Genomic DNA, 22,674 nt, shown 5'->3' with positions numbered 1-22,674 from the left:
GATGATTAACAAATGGCATTTTACTTTGTATTTATACATAATTTTTTCAACAATACTTAATCTTTTAGGTTACATATGTTAGATATGAGCTTTTGTTAGATAATATTTACAAGTGGCACAGATACAGCTCGGTGCATATCACTTGGAGAAGCTCTGACATGAAGTTTGGCATTAAAATAAAGCTACCTTTTGTGGAAAAAATTGGTTAGAACAAATTCTTGCAATTATATTCCATCATTTCTCATTAATTTGTAAAACTAACTTGCTTGGAATGTGTTGCAAATGAAGTTGTAATTTATTCATTACATCATCAATGGGTCGAATCCTTATTCAAAGGTGGCTTCATGTAGTTTTCCGAAATTGCTTGCTGCATGAACCCAGAAGCAATACGTACTTGGGTTATTAGCTATAACACATTGCACCTTTATGCACTCCTAATTTAAGTAGTCTGCTCCAAAGCAAATGCCAGTACTGTCTTATGCCTCAGCTTACTTCATGTAACTTAGCAGTACATTTATCCCCTACGTTTATCCTGTGGTGATAAACCTTTAGGTTTCATGCATCAGCTTGAAAACCTAATGTTCATTATAGTAAACTCAATATAGTGGAAAAATCATAGTGCTTTTACCATGATAACATACTGTTTCAAATTTAGTATTCCTATTTTCAGCAATACTAATACTAAAAAGGATATGAATTCCATACCAGGACTGATTCAACTCTCAAAGAAAACTTAGTCCTCCAACAGATTGTGGTAGTAACTATTAACAGACTACAAACAAAAAATGAAGCACTGAAGCATTGGCACTGCTCTCTGAAATCCCCGTTCCAAAACACAAAAGCCTGAGAATAATTAGACAACTCAAGCAGGATGGTTATTTGATGTATACACTTGTCCTATTAGGCCATATTTTAGTGCTGAATAGTCAACTGGATTTCACCAGGTTATAGATAAAAGGAGAACTCTTAATTACCTCACCAGTCTGTATTTCTTATAGATTGTGACATAAAAGCAAGTAAAAATTTGGTAAAGTTTGCCTTCGATAATTTTGTCTTTTAGGAAGCCAAACGTCCCAGCAGTCTTTGGATAAACTATGCAAACAAAGAAATATCAGAGAAGCCAACAGGTCAGAACAGACTCTCAGCACAGAAGATTGCTTAAGAACAGCAGCAATTATTTTGATGATCAAACAAGATAGAAAAATATTCAACCAGATATTTTATAAGCCATGCACTATGCTCACTGAGTTGAAGGGCAGGACAATAAATTTACTCATTCTGGACTCAGTTAATAGCTCAAACTCATTATTTCAACACAGTCTTTAAATCCACGCACTTCCAAAAACTTCAATTAGTAATTTACATGTTTACCTATTTATTATAAATGTGTGCTGGTTTTTAATGAAAATGCGAAAAGTACTTTGCCAAATAAAATAGGTACATCTTTAGTTTATACAGCGTTAGGAGATGTAATCAGTTCTATTTTATTTTAGACTTTGAAATGACAAGCCAAGATGCAAATGAGTATAAAATCAGTGTAACACAATCTAGCTCTTAAATATATTCCAAGCTCAAGTTGTATATTGACATCATGTAAGCAAATATCAGATTGGCAATAATATTACAATGCATTATATCAAAATGCAGCAGGGTCTTTTTAAAAATATGTAACTACAGAATATAAATATCTCAGCAGTTCCATTTTATCCAGAGGATAATATTACCCCATCCAAGCATCAGAATTTTAGACTTCAGTATTGTTTTGTATTCTTGATCACTTCTGCGCCCTGAAGAAAGTCGACCATCCTCCATTGAGCTCTACACAAAAGTTAATAAATTGCAACCATAAATTATATGAGATACTTCTGCCATCATTTACTATACACTTATGTCATAACATATAAACATAACTTCTGCCTCAATTTTTAGATCACTGAAAATAATGAACTCTACTTTCATGGCAGTGAGCCTTTGCCAAAACGTCATTGCAGTAGGATAGATTGGAGTTGTGCATCAGGACAATGCAGAAGTAGCTATGCAGCTGACTATAGGGGAATTACCCAGGAAATTAAAAATTCTAATTGGCAATTCCTTGCAACAGGAACCCTCTGAAACAGCCCTTTAAAATTGGAGAGTTTGGAAGGTTCGGATTCCATTAAGCTCAATAATGGCCCAGAAAATGTTAAAGGATTAAAACACTGCTCTTACTCCTGGGCCACTATTAAACTGAATCCCAGACACACCACCACCCCACCCCTCCCATCTTTAAATATATAAAAAGAAAGAAAGAGAGAAACCAAAGTGAACATAGACCTTTTAGAGAATGAGGCCAAGGGAATATCACTGGGGGTAGCTGGATAAGACAGTGTTGAATAATTACTTTTCATCACTCTTCACAGTAAAAGACACTAACAGCATTTCAAAAATCTCACGCCTTTGGACCAGACATGATCCACTTCCCTGACACACTGCCCATTTGATATCCCAAACTCCATCCTCCACCCTACCAGACACCTTAATCCCACTGCCATAAGACCTTTTCACAGTTGTCTTTCATGAAGTGTCTGAACAGAATACCAGAGGAACCTCAATTATTTAGATAACTGATATTCAGATATCAGATTATCCGAAGGAGATCTCGAGGTCCCGATAGAAGTATTACATCAAAGACACATTTCCAACACTGATCGCGCCTTTTGTTTACAGTGATTAAAAGTGAACCCGGCTTACTGAAATGTTGCCAAGAACAGTCCTGGACTGATGGGAGCACAGGCACCATCCTCAAATGGCTGATCTTCCGCCCTCTCTCTCCCTACACACTTTCCCTGGAGTTCTACACAGGGGTATACCCTAAACCCCCCTTCTCCAGATAATCTCTCCAACATTGTCCTGTCCGGGGTAAAGGTGGAACTTGTCAAAATGTTGCAGTAAAAAGTTGTGTCTACATGCGTGCTATGAGGAGACTCACACCCCAAAAGCAACAGCAGCAGTCTTGTTGTTGGGTGTCCAGTCTGGCTGCTCTGGAGAGGGTACAGTGTTGAACGAGGTTGGGGGGGGGGGGGAAAAGGGGGGCAGCCAGCGTTGGCATGTTGGCAGAGGTTGGGCTGGGCGGGGATGGTGTTGGCCGAGGGTTGGGGGTGGGGGGGGGGGCAGTGTTGAAGGGGGTTGGTGGGGACAGGTGTAGGGGTGGGCGTGGACGATGTTGGAGAGGGCAGGTGGTGGCGGGCAGGGGGGAAAGAGGGGCAGCAGGGGCTCACGCACAGTGTGCTGCTGCCTCCTCTCCTGAACAGGGAGCAGACTTAACAGAAGCCTCCGACCTCCAGAGGAAAGGCATTGAATCAGTTAACAGAATAATCAATTATCCGAATGAAATAGTGTCCTCCATCTTGTTCGGATAATAGAGGTTCCTCTGTACTGTACCTAATGCTGTGAAAGTGGATATGGTTTTTACAATGATTTTCTATGCTGCTGGATGCAGGAATTTGTGAACAGGTTCAAACAGGTGGCCCCTCTCCAGGAATCTAAAACACAGATATCATTAAAAGATACGTGGATTTTTCTTTATAAATCTGCTCAGGGTAAGAAATAGGGTTTCCCATCCTGATCAGAATTTCTGGGCCATTATCATTAAGCCAGTGGCAGAACAGAAGGGGTAACCAATTGTATGTGACTACAACAGTGATGCATTACTTAGCACTAACCTGTGAGGTGATGAGTGTTCTGGCTGACCTCCTCAATAATCTGAAATAAAATAATTAATTTGAATACAATTATCTACAATTTACAATAACTGAAAAAAAACTCATCTTTTGGATTTTACACAAGAACAGTCACTAGGAAAGACCCAAACAACAAAGCAAGACAGATGCATGTTGTGATGATGCTGCTTTTTTAACAAGGGTTTTTTCTGTCCTTGGCTTTTCCCCTTTCCCCTCCCCTCCCCTCCACCCAACAAAAAGGGGTCAAGGCAGAGGTGCTGAAATGTCTGAACTGGCTACTTTAACAATGTTGACTTAGGCAGCATCTGTTAGCGAATCAGAGAAGGCTTTGAGGTTTTAAAAAACACTTGTAAAATGAAAGGGGAGAAGCCAGTTCTCAAAAGTTCAGGATTTTTTCTAATTTTGGGTTAGTTTTAGCTGGGGACTCAGAAACAGCTCCATGCTGATCCTCGCTTTCTCTCCCCCCCTCTCTCTCTCTGACACCTCCTTCTGTAAAAACCTGTGTTTGAATTTACATTTTTGCCAAGGGGTGTGTTTATGGGATGTTGCAGGAATTCGGAACAGCTTTGTTAAGTTGTGTTTTTGTGTTGGTTGGGTTTTCAAATAGTTATGTTATTCTAAATTTGGTTTTCTTTTGTTAGTGTGTAAACAAATTGTTTTGTTTAAAACAGTGGTTTGACCAGCTGCATCGCTCCTGGAATATTCACCTTGCATCTGCTTAAAGCAACTAGAAAAGTTAGGATCTAGGCTACCTTCTTAAAATGTTGAGAGGTCTGGCCCAGTCCATAACAATGTTGATAAGAAGGTAAAATGAACCTATGCAGAAACCAACCATAATTTCTCAGATGAGATAAAAAGGTAGTCATAGTGTTATCAATGAACCATCACAAATCTCATTTAGCACTGATAGAGCCCAACTGAGAAAAATGAGGATAGAGCCACAACGGTTCTCATGAATTTTAATAAGAGTTAGCTTCTTTCTGAATTGACTTATTGTTTGATTTGCATGAGGTGAAATTATACATAGCTTTAAAGCACAAGAAAGATCATTCTTCTTTTGCTGTCCACATCATATAGATTATTAAAATGTGGTGAAAAATTGTGGCTTTATGTTTTACAAATTCCATATTTCCATCTAAAGAATCCAAAAAGTAGTCTGGAACAACAGAGTTGCAGATTTCTTTTTAAAAAAGAAAGGAAAATGTGGGCACTGATGACAAAAGCGGCATTTACTGTCCTCCCTTAATTGTCCTGAAGGAGATGGGGAAATAGAGACTTAAAATAATTAATCTTCAAAAAAAATGGCTTGTTTTCCATCCTGCCATTTCAATATTTGTAACATGCTGACAATTTATAGACATCATACTGATTTGTCGTACAAGGAAATAGACTGTATTCACTTTAAGGAATGCTGATTATAACTAAAAAGGGTGGTTATTGTCGTCGACAACTGTTCACAATTTGACTCTGTGGAGAAAAGAAACAAGGGTAGAATTGGGTTGTCTAGCGATAACTGAAATGTATAATCTAGATAAATTGGCTGCAGTTTTCTATCAGGAGGGAGAAAGTGCAGATACTGGAGATCAGAATCGAGGATCAGTTAGACTCAAAACGTCAACTCTTTTCTCTCATTACAGATGCTGTCAGACCTGCTGAGATTCTCCAGCATTTTCTCTTTTGGTTTCAGAATCGAGTGTGTTGCTGCCAAAGCGCAGTAGGTCAGGCAGCATCCGAGGAGCAGGAGTATTGACGTTTCGAGCATGATCCCTTCATCAGGGATGATTTTCTATCATATTGCCCACAGTACTCCATGCATTTTAAATCAGTTACCCTCCACCTGATTAATCAGAAAACTTGGATCATTAGGTTTACACAGATGAGTCTGCCATACAGTTTATACTAGGTAACTAACATATTCAAAAGTCAAACAAAAAACCCATTAAATTATGGATTCCAAGATTTAGCAGATTTAAGGAATTTTTTACATTGTTCAGTTCCTTAAAACAATGACGTACCTTGTTGAAGGAGACAACCATTTGAAGGACAGCTTGAAGTGATAAGTTCATTTGCTGCAAATTCACCAATTCATGCTGTATTTTAAAAAAAGTCAAATTTGTTAATAACTATCCACTGTGTAACTAGCACTGTCCAGGTACCATGCACAAGAGGACATTGGTGACGACCATGGATATTCATACATTGGTCTGTGGTTGTGCATAGCAAAATGCTACCTAGTATTCCATTGCTGGCTGCAGGTTCCAGCACACCAGGAGACCTTCCAGCTCTTAACATCCTCCAAAGGTGTGTTGGAAGGAGCCAACCTGTTTGGCCATATCCACAAATGCTGTTTGTGGTCAAGTCTTAAAATGGGCCTAGAACCTAGAGTTGCTGACTCAGAGGCAGGGATACTACCACTGCACTACCAGATCTCCGAAAGTATGGTTGGTAAAATTTAACTTCATGGTCCACATTAAAACTACTACGCTGCACAATGGACAGTTCTCAGTTGTTTATTGCCTTTTTAAAAAAAGTTAATTTTGCAAGCAAAACCCAGAGGTCAGCAACTCAATAGAATACTTGAAAGTTCATTTCAAATTTTCATCCATACTGTATTCGTGTTGCTTTATCATTCCCAAAAATAGAAAATAAGCACATTCAATGCTTTTGGTGATGTTTCATCTGCAATCACGCAAGGGGAAGACAATGTACCAGACTGGTAGCATAACTATTTGTTGGAAAATTTAACTCAATAAATTCACATGGTTTATACCAAACTCCAGTCCCACAATCTTTTATTGGCTTAGTATCCAGTAAGTTCGCCAAAAGCCAGTCATATATTTAAATTTGCCAGAAAAGGCACCCTCTCAGAGATGGAAAATAAGTTACCGATTTGCCTGTTGTCACTCACATCAGAAATTTTTACAACAGTATGCAGAGTGTGGTTCGTGTATGGAACGAACTGCCAGAGGAAGTGGTGAAGGTAGGTACAATTACACCATTTAAAACACATTTGAATGGGTACATGAATACGAAGAGTTTAGAGGTATATAAGCCAAATGCAAGCAAATAAGACTAGACCAGTTTAGGATGCTTGGTCAGGATGAAGGAGTTGAACCAAATGGTAATTTCTGTATAACCCTATGACTCAATGATAACAAACAATATATGAAAGGAGGATGCTGGAATAGTTAGTTGGATGAATCTGCTCTACAGTAAACCTTTTGAATTGAAATGTATGTCAGAATTATTGGCTGAAATGGCTGCCTAGCTTTAAAAATCAGACTTTATTTTTAAGCATCTTGAAGAGACCAATATTGGAAGAGCAGGAATAAACAATGAAGTGTCACAAAGAAATCTCCATCATATCTCGGCCCTGGAGTGTCCCACAGCTAAGAGCAAGAAGGTACAGGATGCAATCTTTTAAATCCTCCCTAAAGACAGGTACAGTACATTTCAACTTTCTATTTACCAGAGTCACAGCGTCAAGTACTGATATCAACATACTAAAGAAAATTAACTATCAGAGTATTGGAAAAAGTTATGTTATATGCTCACATAATTTAATTTACTATCACAGAAGTCCCCACAATTACTGAAAGAACTTTAACACAAGTACAGTTACCAGGCAAATTTACACTCATGACACAATCTGAATTTGCAAATGATAAAGCAATAAACTGGAATGCTGGGACTTCTTCACAGCTCAAGTCAACATAATACAAAAGTAGCAGCATAAATCAGGTCATGCTAACTGATCAATGCCAGTAATATTATTCAGAAAGATCCCCAGCCACTCCAATTATTTCTTAGCCTGCTGTCTCTTCCCCACCCCCATATCAACATGAATGCTAATGCTACATTTCCCTGTGTAACCGCCAACTGAATTTGCATGTTAACCTTAAGAGAATCCTAAACAACGATCCCCAAGTGCCTGTGTGCTGCAGATTTCTGAAGCCTTTCACCATTTAGCAAATAGTCTATGTCTTTATTCTTCCTACCAAAGTGCACAACCTCACTTTCTCACATAGTATTGCATCTGCCATTTCTTTGTCCACTCTCCTAGCATGTCCAAATCCTTCTGCAGCCTCAAGGTTTCCTCAATACTATCTGTTCCTTCACCTATGTCATCTGCAAACTTAGCAACAATTACCTCAATTTCTTTGTTCAGATCACTAATGTATAACATGAATAGTTGTAGTCTCAGCACCAACCTTTGTGAATTTCAGTGATGACAAGCTGCCACCTGAAACAGACCCCATTACCCCCTACTCTCTGCCTTCTGTCAATCAGCCAAATCTGTGCAAGCTAGTCAAGACTATATAAATTTGAACGTTAATATATTACCTCCCTGCTTTTGTATCATCTCAGAATCAATGTTTATACTTTATTTACACTTTATAACCTACTTGCATTTATATTTCCAGTATTTTACCTATATGTATTCCCAGATCTTAATTCCTCCAGTCCATTTGGTTTCCTAAATTTGCAATTACATTTTACTGAGAAACCAGGTAACAGCTTTTGCAGTAAAACTTAAAATTCAACCTCACATTGAGACCTTAAAGCTATCTGCTGAAAGCTGAGTGGGCCAAGAAAAGCCAGCAGCAGTTATAGTCATATAGCATTGAAGCAGACCCTTCAGTTTAATTCATCTGACCACGTCTCCCAAACTAAATGAGTCCCATTTGCCTGCAATTTGGCCTATATCCCTCTAAACCTTTCCTATTCATGTACCTGTCCAAATGTCTTTTAAATGTTGTAACTGTACCTGCCTCTAACTTCCTCTGGTAGTTCGTTCTGTATATGCACCACACTGAAAATGTTGCTCCTCAGTTCCTTTTAAATCTTTCTGTTCTCACCTTAAACCTATAACCTCATGTTTTGGACTACCCTACCCCAGGAAAAAAGACCCAACTATTCATCTTATCAATTTTATAAATGTCCTATGCTCCAGCAGAAAAAGTCCCAACCTATCCAGCCTCTCCTTATAACTCAAATCTTCCAGTCCCTGTAGCATCCCTGTAATACTTCTCTGTACCCTTTCCAATTTAGCAACATCCTTCCAAAGTAGATCAACCAGAACTGCATACAGTTCTCCAAACATGGCCTCAATGTTCTATGCAGCCACAGGACATCCCAATATTCTGACCAAAGCAGGCAAGCGTGCCAAACACCTTCTTCACCACATCTATCTATAACACCACTTCCAAAGAACTATATACGCGTACCCCCAAGTCACTCTGTTCGGCAACATACCCCAGGGCCCTAACATTAACTGTACAAGTCCTGCCCTGGCTTTTCTAAATTAAACTTCATCTGCAACTCCTCAGCCCACTGGCCCAGCTGATCAAGACCCCATTGTACTCTGAGATAACTTTTTTCAATGTCCACCATACCACCAATTACCAAAATTGGTGGTACCCACAAACTTACTAACCATACTTTCTATATTCTCATCCAAACTATTTACATAAAATGACAAATAAACAGTGGACCTAGCACTGATCCCTGCAAAACACCACTGGTCACAGGCCTCCAATCTGGAAAAAAATCCTTGGCAACCACCCTCTGTCTCCTACTATCAAGCCAATTATGTAACCATGCATCCCATTTCATCTAACTTTACTAACCAGCAGAAAGTGAGGACTGCAGATGCTGGTGATCAGAGTCGAGAGTGTGGTGCTGGAAGAGCACAGGTCAGGCAGCATCCGAGGAGCAGCAGAATCAACATTTCAAGCAAGAGCCCTTCATCAGGAATGAGGCTTGTGAACCGAGGGGGGTGAGAGATAAATGGGAGAGGGGTGGGGTTGGGGGAAGATAGCCGAGAGTGCAATAGGTAGATGAAGGTGGGGGTAATGGTGATAAGTCGGAGAGAAGGGTGGAGCAGATAGGTGGGAAGGAAGATGGACAGGTAGGACAAGTAAAGAGGATGGTGCCAAGTTGAAAGGTTGGAACTGGGATAACTTGGGGGAGCAGAATGAGGAAACTGGTGAAGTCCAAATTGGTGCCGTGTGGTTGGAGAGTCCCAAGGCGGAAGATGAGGTGTTCTTCCTCCAGGCATTGGGTGGTTAGAGTGCAGCGATGGAGGCAGCCCATGACCTGCATCTCCTTGGTGGAGTGGGAGGGGGAGTTTGGCCACAGGGCGTTGGGTTGGTTGGTGCGGGTGTCCCGGAGATGTTCTCTGAAGCACTCTGCAAGTAGGCGTCCTGTCTCCACAATGTAGAGGAGACCGCATTGGGAGCAACGAATGCAGCAAATAATGTATGTGGAAGTGCAGGTAAAACTCTGATGGATGTGGAAGGCTAGTTTGGGGCCTTGGCCGGGGGTGGGGGGGGAGAATGTGGGTGCAGGTTTTGCAATTCCTGCAGTGGCAGGGGCAGGTGGGGGACATGAACCTGACAAGAGAGTCGTGGAGGGAATGGTCTTTTTAGAAAGTGGAAAGGGGTGGGGAGGAAAATATATCTCTGGTGTGGGGTATGTTTGTAGGTGGCAGGAATGGCAGAGGTTGATGTAATGTATACGGAGATTGATGGGGTGAAAGGTGAGGACCAGGGGGTTCTGTCCTTGTTGCGGTTAGATGAATGTGGTTCAAGGGTGGAGGTGCGGGAAGTGGATGAGATGTACTAGAAGGCAACATCAACCACATTGCAGAGGAAATTGTGGTCTTTGAAGGAAGTCATCTGGTGTGTTCTGTGGTAGAACTGGTCCTCCTGGGAGCAGGTGTGGCAGAGGCAGAAGAATTGGGAATATGGGGTAGTATTTTTACAGGAGGCAGGGTGAGAGAAGGTGTAGTCCAGGTAGCTGTGAGAGTCGGTGGGTTTGTCGATCACTGTTGATGGAGATGGAGAGGCCCAGGATGGGGAGAGAGGTGTCTGAGAGGGTCCAGGTGAACTTGAGGTCGGGGTGGAAGGTGTTCGTGAAGTTGATGAACTGTTCAACCTCCTGGTGGGAGTGCGAGGTGGCACCGATACAGTCATCAAATACAGGAAAAGGTGGGGAATGGTGCCAGTGTAACTGCGGAAGATGGACTGTTCCACGTAACCAACAAAGAGACACGCATAGCTGGGTTCTGGATTAGTGGTGCTGGAAGAGCACAGCAGTTCAGCCAGCATCCAAGGAGCTTCGAAATCGATGTTTCGGGCAAAAGCCCTTCATCAGGAATAAACCGGGCCAGGCGCCAAATTGAAGACACCTCTTCCTACTGTCCCCTTGACCATGACCTCACCCCCATCACCTCCCCAGACTCTACACAATCTCATTACCTCAGGGGATCTCCCACTAACAGCTTCCAACCTCAGTCCGGGAACCCCACACTGCCTGGTTCAAACTCCTACCCAAAATTCGCAAGCCTTCTTCCCCACTGAACTCATCTCCACACATGGCCCCAGCTATGTCTGTCTCTTTGTCAGGTATGTGGAACAATCCACCTTCCACAGTTACACTGGCACCATTACCCACCTTTTCCTCCGCTACATTGATGACTGTATCGGCGCCACCTGACCTTAAGTTCACCTTCCACCCTGACCTTAAGTTCACCTGGACCATCTCGACAACTCCCTCCCCTTCCTGGACCTCCATCTCCGTCAACAGTGACCGACTCAACATGGACACCTTCTCTAAACCGGACCTATACCTCCCCCCACCCTGGACTATACCTCCCCCCACCCTGCCTTCTGTAAAAATGCTAACCTTTATTCCCAATTCCTCCCCCTCCGCCGCATCTGCTCCCAGGAGGACCAGATACACCACAGAACACACCAGGTGACCTTCTCCTTCAAAGACCGCAATTTCCGCTCCCATGTGGTTAATGATGCCCTCCAGCGCAACTCATCAACTTCCTGCACCTCCGCCCTCAAACCCCACCCTCCAACCACAACAAGGACAGAATTTTCCCTGGGGTCAGGGAGTCCAGAACTAGAGGGCATACATTTCGGGTGAGATTAAAAGAGACCTAAGGGACAACTTTTTCACGCAGAGGGTGGTACGCGTATGGAATGAGCTGCCAGAGGAAGTGGTGGAGGCTGGTACAATTGCAACATTTAAGAGGCATTTGGATGGGTATATGAATGGGAAGGGTTTGGAGGGATATGGGCCGGGTGCTGGCAGGTGGGACTAGATTGGGTTGGGATATCTGGTCGGCAAGGACGGGTTGGACCGAAGGGTCTGTTTCCATGCTGTACATCTCTATGACTCTATAACACCCCTTGTCCTCACCTTCCACCACACCAACCTCCATATACATCGCATCATCCTCTGCCATTTCTGCCACCTACAAACCGACCCGACCACCAGAGATATATTTCCCTCCCAACCCCTATCTGCTTTCCCTCCCCCACTTTCTTGTCAGGTCCACGCACCCCACCCTCCCTTCCCAGCACCTTCCCCTGCCACTGCAGGAAATGCAAAACCTGCTTCCACACCTCCCTCCTCACCTCCATCCAAGGCCCCAAAGGAGCCTTCCACATCCGTCAGAGTTTTACCTGCACATCAACATATACCATTTACTATATCCGTTGCTCCCGATGCGGGGCCTACGTTGGTGAGGAGAAAGTGAGGACTGCAGATGCTGGAGATCAGAAAATGTGTTGCTGGAAAGGTCAGGCAGCATCCAAGGAGCAGGAGAATCGACATTTCGGGCATGAGCCCTTCTTCAGGATTAACGAGTTCAACACGCAGCGAGACATCGAACAATTCTTCCGCCGCCTACATTGGCGAGCCAGGATGCCTACTTGCAGAGTACTTCAGAGAACATCTCCGGGACACTCGTACCAACCAACCCTATGGCCGAACACTTCAATTCCTCCTGCCACTCCACAGGAGATGCAGGTCTTGGGCCTCCTCCATCGCCACACCCTAACCACCCAACGCCTTGGTACCTTTCAACCACATGGCATCAACTCAGACCACCAGTTTCCACATTTCCGTCTCCCCACCTTATCCCATTTCTAACCTTCCAAAGCAGCACTGCCCTCATGACCTGTCCATCTTCCTTCCCACCAATCTACTCCACCCTGCTCTCTGACCTATCACCATTATCCCCCCAGCCTATCGCACTCTCAGCTAACGTACCCACTCTCCCATTTATCTCTCCACCCCCTCAGATCACAAGGCTCATTCCTGATTAAGGGCTCTTGCCCAGAACGTTGATTTCCCTGGTCCTCGGAAGCTGCCTGACCTGCTGTGCTTTTCCAGCACCATACTTTACTAACCAGTCTACTGTGTGGAGCTTTGTTGAAGGCCTTGCTAAAGTCCGTGGAGACAATGCTCTGCCCATGTCTGTATTCTTGGTTACGTCTCAACAAACTCAAGTTTGAGATACAAAATTTCCCATGCATTAAACCATGTTGACTAACTCTACTTAGTCTTGACTCACTGGTCTACTGTTCCCTGGATTTTCCTTTCAACATTTCTTAAATAAAGGCACAACATTAGGTCAGAAGCTGCAGAATAAAGATGATGGCCCAGATCTCCTGGTCAACTGGCACTGCCACAAAGATTTCTGTAACCTAATCCTTTTGCAAATTTGTGGCTGGAATTTATAATCCAGATTGAATTTTTGATGGGTCAGTACAACGTACCACACCGAAGACCAATGAATGCAAGAAAGGACAAAGACAGGATACCTTTTCATGGCATTGAAAGTTTTGAAATGACTCAAGTCTTTCAGTGAGTGAATGACTGGGGAGGAATTTGATCAGATCAAGGCAGTACTGGGGTAAGTTGATACTGGGGTAGTTGAGTCAGGTCTGGAGTGTGATGTTCAGGTCATTTATCCTGGCCAATCTCAGAGCCAGGTCAGGTATTAACCAGTATAAGGTTTCCGGGGTAATATGAAAGTAAATCCTGAACTTGGCTTTTGATAGTGAGCTCCTGAGCAGAGACACTCCATCTGCAGCAAAAATTCAAGTCCATCGGAAGTTTGAACTTCCGGGATGAAGTCCAGCTCATGTTCACACACCAGGACCTCCGCTGAGTTTGCCAACGTCGGTCTAACCTCCGAGGGTAACCGGGATGGGTGGCCTGAGCCGGGCCTCTGTGCTCCCAGTAACTACGCTGCAACTCCCGCGGCCTCACTGCGGGCCCGGGAGCCAAGTGAAGCCTTTAACCAAAGGAAGGAGGGAGGCAACTTCACTTTTAACTAACAAAAAAATGACCGAAATCATAATGTTACGTTTGTAAACAACAGGCGGAAGTTTGTAATATTTACTTCCCGAGCAGGTTTACCCAGCGCCGCCACTTCAACTCCATTTCCCAAGTTGTTAAGACATGGCCTTCCCCTTCTCCCCCCACAACCTCCCGCTGGAAATGCTAACGGTTCCCGCGCGCGGGGTGGGGCGCGAGGCCTGTAGAGCGGGGGGCCGGGCTGGGGGACGGCGAGGCCTGAGATGTGGAGTCGGATTCGGGGTGTCAGTCCCGGGGACTGGAGCCGGGAGCCTGGGCCGGCCTTTACCTGCAGGAGCCTGCGCTGCCGCTCTCTCGCCAGCCCGATGTCTGAAGGATCAGGATCTCCAGCGGGTCCTCCCCGCACCTTCCGGCCGCACTTCGCCGACTTCTTCCTCAGAGACATTTCCTCGTCATCGAAAAGCCGCTTCCCTGCATTTGAAAAGCCCGCCCAGCCGCTTACTTCAACAACAACAACAACTTGCACTTATATAGTGCCTTACATGTAATCAAATGACTCCTAACCAAAGTTAAAAATCACACAACACCAGGTTATAATCCAACAGGTTTAATTGGAAGCACTAGCTTTCGAAGCGACGATCCTTCATCAGGTGGTTGTGGCTGATAAAGGAGCAGCAATCCGAAAGCTAGTGCTTCCAATTAAACCTGTTGGACTATAACCTGGTGTTGTGTGATTTTTAACTTTGGACATCCCAGTCCAACACCGGCATCTCCAAATCATGACTCCTAACCAGATTTGGATTTAATTGTGCAAAACCTTACTCAAAAAGGAGTTAGAGAGTGGTATGGAGGGAAATCTAGAGCTTGGAGTCTACGCGCCTGTAGTTTACAAATTGTTTATGAAATTAAGACCTTCAATCGAAACATTTCCTGAAATTGTTGGTCGAATTTAAATGTCAATATTATTTGGCGATGTCAGAAATGAGAATAAGTCAACAATCTATCAGTCGTCTACATTACAACAGTAATTTGTTTGACACGCTGTGATTTCCAGCATTTTTTGTTTTCAGTCCAGCTTCCAGCATCTGCAGCAATTTGCTCCTGTTGCTACGACATTTCACAATGTACTTCGTTAACTGAACTGCTTTGGAAAGACGAGTGGCTGTGAAAAGCACTATGTAACTGCAAGACGTTATTCTGATTTTCGTGCATGAAGTAATATCAGATAAATAGTATTTGGACATTATTATAACTTGCATAGCAACCTAAAAACTTGAAAAGCTGGCAACTCAAAAGGAGGATACAAATGAAAATAGCCTTGTTAGCCAACTAGTTCAACATGATTTTTTTTTTAAATATCGCAATGTGTATTAGAATTGGGATTAGTGGTATGGAGTCCTTTTCATAGAGCTACATAAAATCTACAACAGACAATCCGACTATGCTGTGCAAACACATTATGCCAACATCTGTTCTACATGACTCTCCTTCCACTTCTCTTCATCTAGCCCTGTCAGCATCTCCTTGTTTTCCTTACTCCCTAATCTACTTATTTAGAATCTATATAAATACATCCGTTGCCACACTCCTCAACTATCCCCTGTCATAGGGAGTTCCACCCTTACCATTCTTAACACTTTTGAGCGTAGCGTTGTCTTGAACTTATTTGAAAGTCCACAGTCCCTTTTTATGGCGCTGAAATCTGATGGGTATATGAATAGGAAGGGTTTAGAGGGATATGGGCCAAGTGCTGGCAAATGGGATTAGATTAGGATATCTGGCCAGGGTGGATGAGTTGGTCTGTTTTATGCTGTTCATCTCTATGACTATGACTAAATCTGGCTGGAGCCAAAGCTTTCTACTTTTATAAGTGTTGAGAGACTATTGCTGAAAAAGCACAGCAGGTCAGGCAGCATCCAAGGAGCAGGAAAATTGACGTTTCCAGCTGGAGCCCTTCTTCAGGAATGAGGCTGGGAGCCTGTGGGGGGGGGGGGGGGGGGGGAGCATGGGCGAAGGGGATGTTGGAGAGATAAATGGGAAGGGAGTGGGGCTGGGGAGAAGATGGCTGAGTGCAATAGGTGGATGGAGGTGGGAGTAAAGGTAAAATGTCGGAGAGGAGGGTGGAGCGGATAGGTGGGAAGGAAGATCGACAGGTCATGAGGATTGTGCTGAGCTGGAAGGTTGGGACTGGGGTAAGGTGGGGGAAGTGGAAATGAGGAACACACCACAGAACACACCAGATGGCCTCCTTCTTTAAAGACCGAAATTTCCCCTCCCACGTGATTGAAGATGCCCTCCAATGCATCTCATCCCCGCCCCTCCCCCTTCCCATTTATCTCTCCACCCCCAAGATTCCCAGCCTCATTCCTGAAGAAGGGCTCTGGCCAGAAACATCGATTTTCTTGTTCCTTGGATGCTGCCCGACCTGCTGTGCCTTTCCAGCAACACACTCTCAACTCTGATCTCCAGCATTTGCAGACCTCATTGTCTCCCTTTCTACTTTAATAAGCTTGATTACTTTATCAGTTATCTCCCCTCTTTCTACCTTCAATGTCTTTATATTTTATTAATATTTTCTTCATGTTTCAGTCTTATCCAGGTAAATACCAATGAAATATAATTGTTCAATATTTCTCCTATTTTGGTGTCAAAATCTAGTAGGTTTAACTTGTGTGTTTCTGAGTGTTTTTATCCTTGCAGTGATTTGTCTTTTGTTACCTATGAGTGTGTAGAATTTTTTTTTGTTTTATATGCTTTGATAATTTATTTTTGTTCTTCCTTTTTGTCTTGCTTTTGACTTTTTCCCGTCCTATTCCATCCTTCCATTGGATTACGTTGGGTATACAACACAAAATTGCCTATTGGCCCAACCAGTCCATTCTAGTAACCTTCCTTTTTTTCCTCTAAATCTACTATCAGATCCATCTGTACCCTTCTCCCTCAAGTACTTGTCTAGATTGCTCTTAAGTGCACCCATGCTATTTGCTTCAACCATGCCCAATGGTGTAAGTTTTACATTCTTATCACTTTATCAGAGGAAGTTTCTTCTTAATTCCCAATAGATTGTTTTGGTGTCTTTCTAATATTGATGGTTTCTAGATTCTCTCTGTTTCCACACAATCTTAGATTAGATTAGATTACTTACAGTGTGGAAACAGGCCCTTCGGCCCTACAAGTCCACACTGACCCGACGAAGCGCAACCCACCCAGACCCATTCCCCTACATTTACCCCTGCACCTAACACTACGGGCAATTTAGCACGGCCAATTCACCTGACCTGCACATTTTTGGATTGTGGGAGGAAACCAGAGCACCCGGAGGAAACCCACGCAGACACGGGGAGAATGTGCAAACTCCACACAGTCAGTCGCCTGAGGCGGGAATTGAACCCGGGTCTCTGGCGCTGTGAGGCAGCAGTGCTAAAAGTGTTTCATAATTTTAATGATATATATTAGGTCATTCCTCAGTTTGTTTTAAAGCGTAAGGAAACCCAGTTGTCAATCCAATACAAATATCTTTGCCCACGCATTTCGGGTGTCATCTTTGTAAATCTTCTCAAGAAATTTTTCATTGTTTCTATATCCATTTTTATGATATGGTGACCATAGCTGCACTCATTACTCAAAGTGACAATGGGTTTATCTAAGTGTGAGTGCTAGATGGAACATTTGTGTTAGTTGTTCAAGTTCAAAATGGGAACCATGTGAAATTAGCCTGAGAGCCACTCAGGTGAAACCTTGACAAAATAGTGTGGCCAGACAGATTGCTGATTGCCAGGTTGCCTGGAACAGTGTCAGTGGTGTCCCCGCAAAGTGCGGGGACTGGCCTTCTGTGTGACATTTCCATCGTCATCCTCCTCAAATTCCTTCTCTGAGGAAGAGTGGCATTTCATTCTGTTCTGTTCATCCAACGCCAGCATTCTTAGAACAGACATAACCAGAGCATCCAGCTAATGACCACGAAATGGAAAACTCTGGCTGGCTCATTGCAGAGGGCATCACTTGACTGGTCAAGTCAATGGAACTGCAGTTTCAATATGCTAATGGTCTGCCTAATGCAGGTATGTTTTAAGTAAATGGTTCTGGTAGTAACTAGGTACCAGACAGTTGTCAGCAGCTCTCACCCACAACATCTGGATGTTGGCCTGAAGATGTGTGGTACCTGGGCCTCTTGTAGGAAACATGCCAGTTGCCTTGACACCAAGCCTAAGCCCTCAAAATGTACTTTATTTCACAGATAGTCTGCACATTCAATAAGTGGAAGGAGAAAGTGAGGATTGCAGATGCTGGAGATCAGAGTCGAGAGTGTGTTGCTTGGAAAGCACAGCAGCTCAGGCAACATCCGAAGAGCAGGAGAATGGACACTTTGGGCAGAAGCCCATCATCAGGAATCCAATGAGTGGGAAACTTATCTTGCTCATCCTTCCCGATGGCATTGTGGCTACAATAAATAACCCCTGAATCTTGGGGAATCCTCAATGGTAACAAAGTTCAATGCCCTCTGTGCAGCATTGACTACCATATGTCAAAATGGATGTGTTACCACACCCTCTGGAAGTAGGCATCCGTGGCATGCCTGATAGTGAGATGACTGATATGTATGCATTAAAAAAATCACCACCACGGTGACCTTTCTGTGCAAGTAGGGGATTCCCATGTGGCCTCAAGGCATCAGGTGCACCATCATGATCACTGTACACCATCATGCAAATATCTGACACCAAGGCAGGTTCTCCTCCAGCACTGGCATTCTTTTATCTGCATATATCTGGTACATGGGCAGGACACTCAACATTGTGAAGAGGACCTCATTTTCCTCGCACCCCTTACCCCCCGCCCCACCCCGGTTCCTGGGGTCTGTTCCAGTCCATAAAATTCTTCCTGCTGCTCTGCCTCATGTCAACTTAGATTTTGTTTCCTTCTCCAACCATTTCGTGCCTGTAGTTTGACAGTAGCAGTTCTTTTGCAAAGCCCCAAATCCAAATGGACTTCATTCTAGTTTCATAAGATGTGTCTTCTAAGATAATAGGAGCATTGGTTTTAAATTTCCAAAAATTTCTAGATTCAGTCAAGTTAGAAATTGTGACATCAGGAAAGGAAGGATTCATGAAACAGAAAGCTACACGAAACTTCATTTCTGTAATGGTGATACTGCTGGAATCTTAATTAAGGAGATTATAGCAGGATTCTTGAAGCTCTTAATGTAATCATGAAGGATCAATATGACTTTGTGAAAAGGAAATCATGTTTGACTAAAAGAGTTGATAAGATTACCTACAGTGTGGAAACAGGCCCTTCGGCCCAACAAGTCCACACCGACCCTCCGAAGAATATCCCACCCAGACACATTTCCCTCTGACAATTCAGCATGACCAATTCACCTGACCTACACATCTTTGGACCGTGGGAGGAAACCGGAGCACGCCCACGCAGACACAGGGAGAATGTGCGAACTCCACATAGATAGTTACCCGAGGCTGGAATTGAACCTGGGTTCCTGGTGCTGTGAGGCAGCAAAGCTAACTGTTGAGCCACCTGCCGCCCTATAAGGAAGTAACAAGCACCGTGAATAAAGAGAAAGCTGTGGATATGATGCACTTAGATCTCCAAAAGGCATTTGACAAGGTGTTACATCAAAAGTTACTACTCAAAATAAATATTCTTGGTCTGAGGGGTAATATACAGGTCATACAATTGGTTAGTTAACATGAAATAGTAGGGATAAATGGGTTATTTTCAGATTGACAACCTGTAATAAGCAGAATGCCACAGAGACCAATGCAGGGCTCTGAATTTTTTATATTCTACGAAAGTGATGTGAAAGATAGGATGAAATGCTAAATTGTTAAATGCTAAAAGAATGCTAAATTTGTCGGTGACAGAAAGATGATTAGGAAAATAAGTCGTCAAGAACATAAGGACTCTGCGAAGACGTGTCGTTCGGTTGAATGAGAGCAAACATTCAGCAGGTGGAGTATACTTGAGGAAAATATGAACTTGTTCAGTTTGTCAGGAAGGATAGAAAAGCAACATATTATTTAAATACAGAGAGATTGCAAAAACTGAAGGTTCCAAAGTATCTGGGTGTTCTGGCACATGTATCACAAAATGTAAAGTTGCATGGTCAGCAAGTGATTAGGAAGATAAAAGAAATGTCGAAGCAAATTATTGCAGATGCTGGAATTAGTGCTAAAAACAATAAATGCTGGAAATCACAGCGGGTCGGGCAGCATTCACGGAGACCAAGCGAACTTTTTGAGTCTAGATGACTCTTCATTACAGCAGATGTAGAATCTCATCTACATTCGAAAAATTAGTGTTCCCTCTCTCCACGAATGCTGCCTGACCCGCTGTGATTTCCAGTTTTCTTTTATTTTCACGAAAGAAATGCTGTTGTTTATATTGCAAGGGGAATGGTTTGTGAAAGTGGGGGTATTTTGCTACAGTTGTATAGGACAATTGTGAGGCCACACCTAGAGTACTATGTAGTTTTGCAGACAAGAAAATACAAAATGCATTAAATGATATTTGGAACAGGTTCACTTAACCGATAATTAGAATGAGGCGGTTACCCGAAGAGGAAGGGTTGGACAGGTTGGGTCTGAATTTTTTGAAGTTTAGAAGAATAAAAGGTGATTGTATTGAAAAATATAAGATTCTGCAGGTACTTGACAGGATGGCTGCAGGCAAGATGTTTCTGTTGTGGGAGAGATTTGAACTAAGGGACACAGTTTAAAAATAAAAGATTTCCCATATTGCCAAAGATTCTCTCTCTCTCTCTCTGGTTTGCAGGTCTATGAAACTCTTTGCCCAGGCAGCAGGGGAAGGCAATGTTCTTAAATATGTCTTTTTTTTAAGGCAGAGATAGTCAAAGCCTTAAAAATAAGTGAGTCACAGAATATTGGGGATTGGCAGGAAAGTGAAGTTGACACCATAATCAGAACAGACAATGATCTTATCAAATGATAGAGAAGGTGTGCGAGGCTCAGTGGTGTACTCCTGCTCTTAAATCATTTGTAGATATATTTGCTGCCTCTGTTGCCTAAATGAAGCCGACTGCGTGACACCCTGTTCAGGACTTAATCAACTTGCTACTGAAAAATGCTAACCCTGAGCACTGTCTGAGCAGCTGGGCATAATTGTTCATCTTGTATACAATTGACCAGTGCCTCCTTGAGCCCCGATGGTTCCCAATTGTGTGCATGCCAGTTTTACCATGATAGGTTACAGACACTTAATATTCTCCATGCCTGCCAATTGAAATCACAAACTGGCCCAGAAAAAAACTATTTAATTTGCACCACAAGGAGGTTAATAGGCACTTGATTGTTGGTGTGGTGGGTTCAGATATCGTCATTCCTTTCTTGCACTGAAAATTGTATTGCATTCCTAAGGTGACCGCATCCAGTGCTGTACTCCAGGAACATGATTTTCAAATCACACCCATACCTGTGAATTGAGGAATGGAGAAGATCATGCTCTTCAGTTGTATATATCCCATTTTCAAAAATTAAGCTTTAATTCCTAAAACTCAAAGTTACATTCTAAATAGAATATATGGACCACAAATTAGATTTTTGCAACACTACCCTGAATTATTACATTGTCCTTTCTCGTGAACTTTCTGAATCTCTCCGCAAAAGAAGAAACAAAGAGATGAAAAGAAATACTGCATGAAGAGAGGATAAAAAAAGGGTGGCTGGACGGTTCAATTTTAATTTTTTACATTTAATAAAAAACCCAATAAGAATAAAGCGTACTCGGATAATCTTCCACCTTTGCAATACTTTACTAAAACAGACCAAAACCAAAACCAAAACGGACCTAATTTAATTTCCTATAATGTGTCATGCTGCTAAACGCACGTCAGTGGGGGAGAGAACTCACAACAGGCTTTTCTCTGAAGCGAAAGGCGGAGCCGAAGCGCAAGTTCGAAGGCAATTTTTGGATTTCAGTATTGACCGGCCTCACCTGAATTCCTGGTGTATAAATAACTATGAATACCTATAATTCCTTTGTTGTTTCGCAACAAATAATGTGCTTATGGATCATACATATATGTGTATACAAACACTTAGGGGTCAGTTATTATTATGTCAATTATTACGCGGGATGACTCCACTTGTTCAAATAACAGCATGCTGGGAACTCTCAGTCCAGGTTTCGTCGCTGAATCACTTTGATTGACAGCTCTGGCAGGAATGGCAACTTCAATTATTAAATTGGAATTAAAGTTTGAATTAGGAGCGTTAGAGTGCAGTGGGAGCGTTTTTGCCTCTGGGCCGAGAGGCTTGGGTTCAAGTCCCACCTACTCCAGCAACAATATATCTCAAATATCTAATTTTTGAAGTAACTCAAAAGTAGACACAAAATGTTATGTACATAATTGCCGTCCTATTGTTCAGAAATATATAATTTGATGATCATTTTCTTGCAACGGGAACAATATTATTCCCAAGATAAATTCTTATGATTGTTTGAGATTGAAACACTGCCTTTGCTTTTAAACACTGTGGCATTGATATCTGATGTCGTTTGGCAGTCTTTCTATCCAATGTTAAGAACAAACTTTCAGAACAGAAAACTCCTTAATCTCAACCATTGATGGCGAATATTTCCAGTCTGCGTCAGCGTATTTGGGATCGGAGAAAGCTACCGATTAAAGTGGTAGTGACAGAGAGAGGGGATAGCTTTGCCCCACTAAGCGGGGCCTTTCCTTATGTTGTGTTCGGAGTCCAATTTCTTGGACCACGAGGGATCATATTTGAGTTGAATGAAAATTTTCCCTAAAGTGCACAAAGTTACCAAATCTAAAATACTGTATGCTTTCGAA

General features: G+C 42.7%; 1 protein-coding gene and 1 long non-coding RNA gene across 2 annotated transcripts in view; one reads left to right on the top strand and one right to left on the bottom strand.

Annotated features, from left to right (window-relative positions):
• LOC122552905 (uncharacterized) overlaps nucleotides 1-1,254 on the top strand; it is a 153,254-nt gene extending 152,000 nt beyond the window's left edge. The window contains exon 13 of the mRNA XM_087991440.1: nucleotides 1,061-1,254. Within this exon, the coding sequence (XP_087847566.1) occupies nucleotides 1,061-1,162 (102 nt within the window). The 3' untranslated portion in view covers nucleotides 1,163-1,254. The remainder of the gene's footprint in view (nucleotides 1-1,060) is intronic.
• On the bottom strand, nucleotides 6-14,325 carry LOC148148980 (uncharacterized). Its single transcript, XR_015758466.1, has 4 exons — nucleotides 14,170-14,325; nucleotides 5,735-5,809; nucleotides 3,702-3,741; nucleotides 6-1,818 (listed from the first exon to the last, which is right to left on the bottom strand). It is a non-coding gene; the product is annotated as an uncharacterized LOC148148980 (long non-coding RNA).
• Between the last annotated feature and the right edge of the window lie 8,349 nt (nucleotides 14,326-22,674).

The sequence above is a fragment of the Chiloscyllium plagiosum genome, unplaced genomic scaffold (assembly GCF_037043375.1).
Source record: "Chiloscyllium plagiosum isolate Xiang-an unplaced genomic scaffold, Cpla_swu_hap1 HiC_scaffold_10, whole genome shotgun sequence".
Classification (NCBI taxonomy): Eukaryota; Metazoa; Chordata; class Chondrichthyes; order Orectolobiformes; family Hemiscylliidae; genus Chiloscyllium; species Chiloscyllium plagiosum.
Note: the sequence above shows the minus strand (reverse complement) of the source record. Positions and strands in the feature narration are given on the sequence as shown.